The sequence below is a fragment of the Ammodytes marinus genome (genome assembly GCF_949987685.1).
Source record: "Ammodytes marinus genome assembly, chromosome: 5".
In the NCBI taxonomy this organism is placed as follows: Eukaryota; Metazoa; Chordata; class Actinopteri; order Uranoscopiformes; family Ammodytidae; genus Ammodytes; species Ammodytes marinus.
The window spans coordinates 25,901,798-25,914,338 of NC_137234.1; the positions used below are offsets into that span (position 1 = coordinate 25,901,798).

Here is a 12,541-nt window from a genome sequence, read left to right on the forward strand (position 1 = left end):
TGAGCCCTCGGATATTTCTTCCTCTACCTCGGTTAACTCCTCTATAAGGAAAGTAGCTGGTGCATTGCTGACCAGGTGGTTTACAAATTAACTAAGCCTATTTATGTATTTAAAAACAATCAATTTACAAACTTTCTTTGTTGCCATATAACTATTAAGGTTATCTTTTTATATATATAGATTTGCAGTGGCGTATTGACTATGGACCTATAAAAATATTAACGTAATTACAAACTTTACCTGGTAGCTCTCGCACAGAGGGGACACAGAGCTTTCTGTCTGCTGGCTGCTGCAGGAGGCGGGGGGCTGCTATCAGACTGGCCGTGTGAGTGAGTGCTGTAAGTCTTGCTGTAGCTACCCTGCTCTCGTGAGCGCGGTTGTAATGAGAACCGCTGAACGGGATATTTTGATGCTTTTGCAGAGCTTTGTAAACGCAATCATTCCCCAAACCAGAAAAAGTTGCTACATTTGTCGCTGGTCTTTAACTACCCTAATTAAGTCGACAAAATCAGCAGCATGTTAAAGAAGTTACGACGGCGGGACACTGCGATGAAAGTAGGTGACGTGATCCGCACAGTTGAACATGTCATTTGTGGAAGAAGTTTTTTGTTGAATAAAACTTCACTATAGTCCAATGTGAAAACAAATCTTTACTTGGTTTCAAAAGACAATACAGATGTTAATGGTGGTCAGCATTCATGCATAGAGAGAAGACCAGAGCATCCTGCTCAGAGCAATGCCAGGGTATTGACTGAGTTTTATACATAAAATGAGCTGCTTTATACATAATGGTTGACATGGTCAGATAGGTAGAATTACAATGGAACAATCAAGTTTGGTTCTTGATGACATCAATGCTAATCTGAATCTGGGAGCTTCCAGGATGGCCCACACCTAGGGTTTCAGCCCAATCTGACTGATTTAATTACAATAGAAACTCCAGACAGGATACATCAGTAGTTAAGATGAGAGGAAATACACTTCATACAATGATCAAATAATGAATGTAGAGACAAGATTAGAATTAAACTAATCAATATTAAATTGGCTTCCACACATTATATCACTTGCTGTTCACCTTTCTCTCTCTCTCTCTCTCTCTCTCTCTCTCTCTCTCACTCACTCACTCACACTCACACTCACACTCACACACACAAATGCACAGTTCAGGTCGCGCACATACACCAATCCCTTTACTTGTATTCGAATGGGTTTTGATGTTATAAACATTAGCCTACAGTGGATTTTATGATATTATCATCCTAATATTTGTGTATCGTAGTTAACAGGTCTGTTATGTTGCAATTGGCTTTGATTTTTTTCTTATATATTATATATTTTATTTACAAAAAACAATTCTTTAGATTTTTGTTATTTTATATATTTTTCTAAAAGTTTAAAATAAAGATTTCATTCATTAAATCATTTTATTCACTCATTTGTTAAATGAATGGTCTAAAAAAAATAAAAAAAAATAAATGAGATTGTCATGCATTCAAAGTTTATGAAGACGTGGACTTTTAAAGTTTCAGTTTGCTTTAATAGCCACTTGAAAATCAATGGGACATTCCTTTAAACGATATGTCTCTGTTTCTGTCTCACAGGTGTCTGCTGTTAAACCGCTGTATGTATGCTGTTTGTCAGTCTGTCCATCACCACTGTCTGTCTGCTTGTCTGTCCGTCCGGCTAGCCTGGAATGGGCCACACCTCCTATACACTAGAAAACTACTCTTTCTAACCTGAGCTCCTTCATCTGGACTCCAACATACTCACAGGTAGAAAGAACAAAACGCCTTTTTTTTAAATTATCCCTCACATTATGTTCTGAAAACTAGTGATGGAAGATGTCATTTTGCATTGATTGTAATGTGCTGTTTGTTACTTAAAAAAAAAATATGTATATACTTTATTGTAGGATCATATATTACTATTTTTTACATTTACAACATCCTACAAACATTTCTGTTTTAATGTTAACACTTTAAATAAATAAAAAAACAATGATAAATGTACACATACATATCCATCAGTACACATATACCGGTACTCAACAAAAGACACATCAAATATATATATACAAGTTAAGTCTTCCAGCTCTTTCACGACTATCTTCAAAATGATTTAATTACAATCTACATATGTAAACCATGTTATTTTTTGCTACTTTTGAACCCATTTATCTTTTAGAGCCAAGATGTTTTGGAAATTTGACCTCCACACTACATCCCACATCGACACACTGCTGGAGAAGGAGGATGTGACGCTGACAGAGGTGATGGACGAGGATGACGTCCTGCAGGAGTGCAAGGCCCAGAACCACAAGCTGGTGGAGTTCCTGCTCCGGCCACAATGCATGGAGGACCTGGTCACATACATCACACAGGAGCCCAGTGTGGATGTGGAGGAGAAGGTTAAATACAAGTAAGACCTAATGCCCAATCCAAACCAAAAGCTTATGGTTGTGCGGATTGGCAATACATCTATTATTCTCCATTTAAGGGACGATCGACAAGTGAAGACTATTGAGTGAGTGAGTGAGTGAGTGTGACTGCCTTTTTGTCACTCTCTCACTCACTCTCTCACTGACTCTCTAACAGAGAGGAAGAGAGAGCATGCTTTATTTCATAGTTTTGCGTGATCGTCACTGACTTTATAAGCCTGCCTATCTCTGACCCACTGTCTTCTTGCACAAAAATGTTTCAATTTGAATCTGTGCAGCTGTCCGGGGCTTTTCAATAAATCAGGCCCGCGCAGACCTCTATTCTGTGTTGTTTTGGGCTGATAAAATGCATTGTGACTGTACTGTAATCAACTTAAATGTCCATTTAGTTGATCTCGCACTACAGCTGCTATATGCTTGGTAGTAATGGCTGGTTTAACATTTGTTTTCATGAGTTTGATATTTTAATAACAATTCTTAATTTTTATAGTAGGCATATTTGAAATCAATGGCTTCCCTCATTATTAATGGCGTCTTATTCAGTGCAAATATTGTGACACAGGCATTGTCATTGTTGTATTGGGAAAATAGTCTTAGGAGAAGCTTTTGTCGTCTTCCAGGTATCCCAACATATCCTGTGAGCTGCTCACATCAGACGTTGGCCAGATCAATGACAGACTGGGAGAGGATGAAAAACTGCTAACCAAACTCTATGGCTTCCTCCAGAATGAGCCCCCTCTCAACCCGCTCCTAGCGAGCTTCTTCTCAAAGGTCCTGTCCATTCTTATAGGACGCAAGCCTGAACAGGTAACGTTGTTTATGGGAATGCTAAAACAAGTTATCGTCTGATACTATCTCACAGACACCATACAACATGTAATAATCACTTGTAAATTGGCTCCAAAGGTCTGAAACGCATCAGTTTATCAGCTGTAGTGATGTGTGTGTGTGTGTGTGTCTGTAGATAGTAGAGTTCCTGAGGAAACAGGAGGACTTTGTAGACTTGATGATCAAACACATCGGGACATCGGCCATCATGGACCTGCTGCTCCGAATGCTCACCTGCATCGAACCACAACAGCTACGACAGGACGTTCTCAATGTGGGTAACGCATTCATCTCATCACACAACTCTCTACTTATCAAGCGCTTTACATTGGATCATCGCAACACACAAGAATAGGCTAACAAGGTCGCTCCGGTGGCGTAGTGGATAGAGTGCGTACCATATCGGCTCAGGCCTTTGTTGCAGTGGTCGCGGGTTCAAATCCGACCCGTGGACCTTTACTGCAGGTCATCCCCCCCCCCCCCTATCTCTCTAAATAAAATAGAATAGGCCAACAAGCACAATGTTAACGCATTAGGAGCCAAGCCGTTAATTGTAAACGCTGTTGTAATGTGCCGCGTGCTTTTTATCATTAATATACACACGTACCGGAAGGGATTTTACACACATCAATCGCTCTGTCAAGTTATCCAAGTAAGAGCTTTTTTGTATGAACAATAAGCCTGAAAATAAAAAGCCAGAAAAAACATTGGTGTTTTTTCTTACGTTGTAAAATACACACAATTTTCCCACTTTGTACATGAAGGTAGTTATGAGTTGAAAAACATAGAGCTTTTACTGTGAATTGAAGGTCTTGTCTTGGTCTTCCTCCTAACCTGTGTTCTCTGTCATCTCTCAGTGGCTGAATGAGGAGAAGGTGATTCAGAGGCTGGTGGACATGGTACAATCTGCCCAAGAGGAGGATGTGAGTATCACATACACACTGCACTGTTCCTTCCATTGGACAGAATATCCTAGTTCCAGTTGGGATCTTGGTGGAGGTGTTGAAAACATTAATAATAGGGCTTTCAAACGATTAACATTTTTAATCAGATTAATCACAGGGTGGCTGTGGATTAATCACGATTTAATTCTACCATTCAAAATATTCTCATTTTCTTTGTAGTATATTGTTGTAGGAACAGAAAGATGAATGACAGAAGGGGGATATATACATTTAAAAAAAAATTTTTTTAATGATGGCAAATCCAAATGATGGTGTAGGCCTATTGTTAACACTGAAAATAAAATCAAACCAAAACATACCACACCATAATTCAATTTGGCTATCTCTTTGATATGCATCTGAGCAACTATATTTAATGTCATTTATTTGGCGCTCCACATAAATGACATTCTGTGTGTGTGTGTGTGTGTGTGTGCGTGTGCGTGCGCGCGCAGTGTTTTTCCTGGCTCAGAATGGGGCTTTGGGGGGGTCAGTACGCGGACCGACTTTTTTGGGGTCGCGACTGTGCAACAGTAAAGGCATAACGTTTGTGCATTTTAAGAGGGGTGTGGGGTTGGGAGAGGGGAGTTTCTGTCCAGCTAAAGAGCATTTCAGTTAGCCTGTGTTACCATGGAGCTCACTGACCCTGATAAAATCACAATAAAGAACCTGTAGATATGAAGTTAAAATACTAATAATTTACCTGTTTATCCCATTGATGACGGCTGCTGCGCGATGCCACATTGTATCTCCTGCCTGATGCTGCGTTGCGCAGCATTGTTACTTTATCTAATTTTCATGGCGTGCGCAACATAGAATGCACCGTCATTGGTTCAAATACGCATGAGGTGGGTTTTGTTGATTTTTTTTAAGACCACGTGACCACCCAAAAGTTGTGTGGTTTGCTGAAAATCACGCCAATAAAATAATAAAATAAAAATAAAAATACGCCAGCTGTGTCGGTGATAGTGTATTACAGAACAGTTAGTTAGTTAGTGGCGTTATTTTGAGTAATCACATTGTGTCATCAAGATTATAAAAGGCAGTTAATCATTGATTTAAGAAAATCATGCATTTAACTTTTAACAAGGTTGTTTCTATTAACACCATTTCTTTGGACTAAATCTAGGTCTAATTGAACTGAAAACAAGGAAAATAGAAATAGGCTAAATAAGTTAAACATATTTTTAATAATTGAATAAAATAAATATGTCAAAATAAAAAATAACCCGTTTCAAATGGTTTTGATAGGGCACGTCTTTTGCTAGCAGGGATGCTAGGGCATCATTTATTTATGTCTCAAGGAGCTGGCTGGATAGGCAGTTGCATTGTACAGTGTTGACTGTTGTGGTGGCAGGAGTCAAGGAGCTTTAAACACCTGTGTTTTTTATTCCTTTATTGCTTGGTCATAATTTCTCTATGCAGTGTGTGTGTGTGTGTCGGGTCATTCTGGGCATGCGTTAAAAAAATGACCGCTAATTCCAGAAATTAATTACCCTGTGTTGATTTTGTAATGTTTCTCCTTTTTGATTGATCTTCCCTGACACAGAGACACTCCAATGCCTCCCAGTCCCTGTGTGAGATCATCAGACTGAGCAGAGACCAGATGTTCCAGGTCCAGGGCTGCTCTGAGCCGGACCCACTTCTGGCCACACTTGAAAAGTACGCATGTGATTATGTACAAGAGTTATTTTAGTCAGACTAACTGTTCCGTATTTCACATGCACCGATCACGTGAGGGTCGAAGGGTTGGTCCGTGCACCACTACGGGTTTTATCCTTATCTACCTGGGCGGGTCTCAATCTACCTGGGGCGGGCCGCCTGTGTAGAACCTGTGTGTTGGGAAACATTGAGATCAGGCAGAATAGTCATTTAGATTTGCTTTGCTCACATTTTAGCTTGAATTCATTTAAATTTGGCAGTTTGTAATAATACATTAATCTACCAATAGCTATCATCATAAAACTAACTCTGAAGCAAGACCCTTCAACTTGATGTGTCGTCTTCCTCAGGCAAGAGACGGTGGAGCAGCTGTTGACCAACATCTTTGACAAGGACAAGAATGAATCTGCTATCGTCAGTGTTATTCAGATCCTCCTCACGTTGTTTGAGACTAGGAGACCAGCGTAAGTCTCATTAGCATCTGCCACACTTTGACATTCAGTGATACACATTTAATTATTTTACAGTACATTGTTAAGCCCCTTTTTCCACCAAAAGTGGTTCCTAGTTCCAGCGGTGGAAAAGGGGGCTATTGTTGTGCTTTAATACAGTTTGGATCATATTTTATATTGTCATTAATAACTTCTCTAGAAACGGTTTAACACATTTAAAATCCTTCAAATACATCCTCGATTAACTGAGCACTTACTTAGTTTACTCTTAAAGATGACATGTTCAACAAGATTTTGTTAGTTAAATATATGATTGCTAGGCCCCCTATTTCTATTCCCAGTCTGTGACTTAAGGAACAGTTCAATAGACCTGGCCCTACTGTATTGTCTTCTTGGGTATGCTTCATCATTTGCTTTGAACGTTGTAGGTTTGAAGGTCATATGGAGTGCCCCCCCGGGATGTCCCACCCTTCATTCTCAGTCAACCACAGCATCCTGGAGGCCGTCAGACCAAGGCTCAAAGACTTTCACCAGCTGGTTCTGGAACCCCCAAAAGTAAGAAAGCACACACACACGCCTGTCGCCAGCAGCAAACTGTCCCTGCGTTCCAATCCCCATACTTCCCTACTATTTAGTATGCCAGAAAAAGATTTAGGATGTCCCAATACATGCATGTCAATTGTAGTATGCTCAAAATACATAAATGCCCCTCTAACTCCAATAGCATTTTCATCGTATCAAAGTCAATTGTGTATATTTTTTCATTGATTGATTTTGTTCTCCACCAACAGAGGAATATGATGAAGACAACATGGGGGGTGCTGGACCCTCCTGTGGGCAACACCAGGCTCAATGTAGTTAGACTGGTGGCCAGCCTGTTGCAGAGCAACACACACAGCATCAACACAGAACTTATTAACCTCAACACACTGGGAGTCATACTAGTGAGTAACCGGCTGGAGTTTTGGTGCTTGATTCAGGCCATTTTCACACTTCTTTTTTTTCTTCTTTTCTCACTGTACTATCTATTCATTATTCAGCCTGCACATCAAAATGCCTTAAAATGTACATCCAGTTGATTGCATATTGCACATTGTAAAAAAAATTCATCACATTGCACATTTCATTTTAACTTATCTATTTTTTACTTTCTATTCTATTTTATATATACTGTTTTATATTGCACAGGAAATTCCTTTGCACTACTTATAACATATTTAGGATGTATCTTATGTAAATATTGTTTATGTTTATCTTAATTAACTCTATATTTTTTATTTTATCGTTCTAACTGCACTGTGGGCCAGAGATAAACGCCATTTCAATTCTGATGCATGTCTTGCATATATCAGAACTGACAATAAAAGACTTTGACTTTTCCAGGATATGTACAGAGAATTGTGACGACTTTGAGGGTGACTTGTTAGAAGAGAAGGATGTAAAGATGATATACCTTTTTTTTAGCAGTATTTATTTGAAGCGAAAATGAAATCTAACTTACCTGACCTCTTTAGATGGAGCAGACATTAATTAATAAGTAGGTTTAATAAATATGGTTATTAAAGACAATGAATGTGTTGTGGTACTCGCAAGAGAACCTTGCGTTAAGGCAGCACTTAACTAGCGTGGACTGCTGCTGAGTGTGGCCAGCGCCTAACTTCCTGTGTCTCTCCTTTCAAATTACATTCCCACATGGTCAAGCCATATGGCCATATGTTGTGATTTTTTTCGTTAAAGCGCAGTGAATTAGAGTTTACTTTATTTTTTCCTTGAGTTTTCATTCTTTTCCCCCCCCCCCCCCCGACTAAACGACCAATGAAATCTGGTCCAACATATGAAATGGGGCAGCCCTGCAAAAAGTTGAATATGTTACTTAAACTGATCATACATAAAAGAACATATACAAAGCAGAAAGTCAAGAACCATCTCATAATAATATAATTGTTCTTGAGTATCCTGTTAAGGCAAAGATTGTAGTATTGGTGCTATCAAACCCTGTTACTAATTTCCCCTTTGTTATTTGTTTTTTTCTCTCCACAGGATATGTATTTCAAATATATCTGGAACAACTTCCTCCACATTCAGGTGGAGATCTGTACAGCCATGATTCTGGCTATGCCCCCCGCTCCCACTGACACCCAGCCAGACACAGAGCAAGAACACGCAAGGGAGAGCATCCTCATCAAACATGTAAGATAGAGATGAGCGTCAGTTGGCTGCATGTGATCAAACCAAAAGGTGTCCATAGAAGTACAAATTACTCATTTGAAGCAAAACGTGTTCCATTGGACTTAACATTCATTGACAAATGCAATGTTGGTAATGCTTTTAATGACTGAATTGTATAAATTGTAAACTTAGACAAATTCAGAAATATGACAGTAACCTAATGTCAGAGGTAAGTACTGCATCACATTTTTTCAAAAAGAATGTGGTCATCTCTAGCATTATGTGGTGTTTTCCTTGGCTGCGACAGTATATTGTACTGTGTAATACAGACTGCAAATATATGGCAATTAGGGCTGGGCGATATGACCAAAATCTCATATCCCGATATAGGAATTTCATATCCCAATAGCGATACATTTGACGATATAGCATATTTTCTGTAAATTCTATTAATAAATATAAAAATGTCATATAAATAATAAAATTCTCAACAAATAAAGTATTTACCCATATGTGATTATTTTCTGCTTTAATTCAAACGCACATTTTCAAGCATTCAACAAAATAGAAAATGCGAATGTGACATTTGAGTAGTTTTGGGCCGTGTGTGGTTTCAGTGCACAGAATTGACTGAATTGGTGGATTCCACGCTAGCTCATTAGCCTAATGGAGCTATCCTCTTTAGCTGAGGCTGCGGCCCCGGGGAGCGCAGGAGCTTCTCACCGCTGAGAGAGCAGCCGAGCCGCGCATTCTTGGAACTTTACACTGCGAGCCGGGCAGCGAGCGACAGCCCGCGGGGATAGCAGCCGAACTGCCCCACTAGCTCGGCTGCTAACCCCGCGAGCCTGTCAAGCGCTGCCTGGGTAACGCCGGCCCGACTGCTCTGTCAGCGGGGATATATGATCCTCTCCCCATGGTGCAAACACCGACAAGTCTGTTGCCGATGGGTTTCAGTGTCCAAAATTAACTTTGATTATCACACAAGCGAAAAAAGCCTGGTGCGGTCGGGCGGAAATAGTGTGATGGAAGCGCAGCGGGGCCAGGAACTAGGAAGCGTTTAGTGTTTCTGCTTCAAAATAAAAGCCAAAGTTCACTTTAATTCCTCACATTTCACCAGTTAAAGGCTTTTAATGTGAAGTTACGCTGTAGGAAATCTTCGGTTTGAATAAACAGTAACTTAACTGCGAGCTACATGTATAGTTTGTGTCCTAAAGAGAGGGATTGGCAACATAACTAAATAAACGATATTGCATAAAATGAAACGATTTTGTTTCGTCAGACGATATATATCGCCATATCGCACAGCCCTAATGGAAATTGGTGAAAGCTCATAAATAATATGGACGCACCAGATGTAGGTACTACATCAAAGGCACTCTGAATCAGTTGTATTTGAAATCCTTGTATTTTTTCTTCACCAGCTGTTTCAAAAGTGCCAATTTATACAGAGAATCCTAGAGGCCTGGAGCTCCAATGAGAAAGAACAGTGAGTATTCTGCTCTGCTGCAAATATGATCATTAGTAACTTTTGTCATTTTCTCCTGTTGTATGATCACTACTGGTTAATATTACTTGAGAGAGCACTGCTTGGCTTTAGAAGTCAATATAATTATTCATAAATGCAATGTCCTTCAAATTGTATTGATGGGTTTGTATGTGTTTTTAGGGCGGAAGGTGGTCGGCGACGAGGCTACATGGGTCACCTAACCAGAATAGCCAATTCTATAGTTCATAACTGTGACAAAGGCCCTAATGGGCCGCAGATACAACAACTCATCTCTGGTAAGGACTCGCCAAGACAAGCCTTATTCTTTCACCTTCAGACTGTTGACTATATGTTCAAGGCACACTATGCAACATTTTCATGAAACAACAAAGTAGGGGAGAACGGGGTTATATGTCACACGGGTTGGTTGACACATTCGTTATATCTCAGCACCAGAAGGCGCTGTCTGTGAAATTTTGGTATGGAAATATCCAGAATTGGGATCAGAGGTCACCTACATAGTCCTCCTTGGAGTTAGACACCTGAATTTGAGATGAGAGGAATTCACACTAGAGTAACAAGTGTTCCTACCAACCCCGTTCTCCCCTATAAAATCACACAAAAATAGTCCCTCTCAATGATCACTTCTGCCTTACTAGAATGAGAGGTGGCGTGTTACTACTCCGCTGGCATCTAACATAGACCTGCAAGAACACTTATTTAACTTTTTTTCTTTTCCCTTTAATGTACAGTATATGAAAAGGGTGTGTGTCTCCATCTCTGTTGGATGTGTGTGTATGTGTGATACAGAGCTCCCAGCAGAGGACAAAGAGAAATGGGAGGCCTTTATTTCAGGGCAGCTGTCCGACACAAACAAGAGAAACACTGTCGACCTGGTGAGTAACAACATGAACTAGAAAACTGCTGTGAAAATTCAGAATTTGCTTTCTAAAGATAAGTCCCAAGTTTGGGGCTGATTGGACAATTTGTTTCATGGCAAATTAGCAGCAAAGGGCCGCTCTTGTGAAAACGTATTTGTCAATGGCGGCCATGTTTTTTGAGCTTCAACTTTATACACGTGTTTGTAGGTCCCTTTAGGCTGTGTACACAATTTTGGTGATGATAGTATTAGGGCCCTATGAAATCTGTTTCAACGGGACCGTGAATACTATTCACGTGAACTGAATATAACGCCATAACGTGGCATTGACATAGGCCTACATATGATAACCATATGAAACAACAATAATTTGATGTTATTCTTCTTTATTTATAGATATAAAACTAGATATAGGCCTATTTATTTATAAATGTATTATTTTTAACCCCATCCATGATTGTTCCGAGTACAGATTCAACTCAACATACACTGCACTGTATATGTTCGAAGAGATTTAGACCAAGATGCACTGCAGCACAGCAGAAGCCAATATTGACCCTGCATGCCAAACACCATACTTCCCTACTATTTGGTATGCCAGAAAAAGTTTTAGGGTGTCCCAATACATTCACGTCAATTGTAATATGCTGAAAATACATAATTCCCCACTAACTCCTATAACATTTTGTAGTATTTTGAGTATTTGTCTTTATTCTTCACATTTCTCGACATATTGAAAACAAAATCTTCCTTATCTGATTTTTTTTTCTCTCCAGTGGCCCTTAAACTGTTCTGTATTTTAGTATGGTAAAGATAAAGAGTATGTGATTTGGAACGCAGGGATACTGCACTGTATATGTTCTAAGGGTGTATTCACACTGGGAAAGTCCGCTAGTTCACTTGCTTTGGTCCAGACCAAATAGAATTTAGATGTTTTTTGTTTGGTGTGGTCCACTTTCATATTGCCCCTTTTGCAAGTGAACCAGCATAAAGTAAAACCACACATGATCTGAGGTCATTCATTCATTGGACAGACATTCTGGGGTGGAGAGAAGCAGGAATCACGAAGTGAAAACTGCGAAATATATAATTGATATGATATGGGGTTAAAAATATTAAATAAATAAATAGGCCTACATCTAGCCTATAAATAAAATTAAAAAAACATAAAATTATTGTTGTTTCAAAATATGGTTATAATATGTAAGCCTGTGTCAATGTGTGGCTTGTAGCCTACGATGTAAAACATAATATTTACTGTATTTCTGCTGCTGGACGCGCGGCTCGCGAGGAATGGGCTCCAGCTGACACTGTCAGCTGGGTGTCAGTTCGGCGCGGCTCAGCTCCAAACTGACACGGGGATAGTATTGACGGTCCCGTAACACGGGAAGCAAAATAAAAACACGCACTCCATAGGCTCCAACGCGCAGCGTGAACCTGTTGTCACTGTGCGGGAGACGCTCCCCTCTCCTTCATCTGATCGCTGAACACATCGGCATGTTTACGCGTCCTCTCGATCAAATGTAATATATTCGCTCGGGGCTCCTGGTCAAACTACAACTAATCTTCCTAACAATGGCGACAACAACACTTTCCCATAATGTGAAGCTGACGGCGATTTATTAAAAAAGAAAAGGCACAGTGCTTCCTGCAATTGGGTCGGATCGAGTCCGGACAAAT

The 12,541-nt window shown here is 39.8% G+C and overlaps 1 protein-coding gene across 3 annotated transcripts in view; it reads left to right on the plus strand.

The window, feature by feature from the left end:
- The window catches only part of ppp6r3 (protein phosphatase 6, regulatory subunit 3), a 28,234-nt gene that overhangs the window by 2,329 nt on the left and 13,364 nt on the right, over window positions 1-12,541 (plus strand). For all 3 annotated transcript variants that reach the window (XM_080027221.1, XM_080027219.1, XM_080027220.1), the window contains exons 2-14: window positions 1,605-1,775; window positions 2,188-2,421; window positions 3,061-3,247; window positions 3,405-3,542; window positions 4,126-4,191; window positions 5,762-5,874; window positions 6,225-6,338; window positions 6,755-6,881; window positions 7,118-7,270; window positions 8,367-8,516; window positions 9,917-9,981; window positions 10,162-10,277; window positions 10,792-10,877. In XM_080027221.1, the coding sequence (XP_079883347.1) occupies window positions 2,195-2,421; window positions 3,061-3,247; window positions 3,405-3,542; window positions 4,126-4,191; window positions 5,762-5,874; window positions 6,225-6,338; window positions 6,755-6,881; window positions 7,118-7,270; window positions 8,367-8,516; window positions 9,917-9,981; window positions 10,162-10,277; window positions 10,792-10,877 (1,542 nt within the window). In that variant the 5' untranslated portion in view covers window positions 1,605-1,775; window positions 2,188-2,194. The remainder of the gene's footprint in view (window positions 1-1,604; window positions 1,776-2,187; window positions 2,422-3,060; window positions 3,248-3,404; window positions 3,543-4,125; window positions 4,192-5,761; window positions 5,875-6,224; window positions 6,339-6,754; window positions 6,882-7,117; window positions 7,271-8,366; window positions 8,517-9,916; window positions 9,982-10,161; window positions 10,278-10,791; window positions 10,878-12,541) is intronic.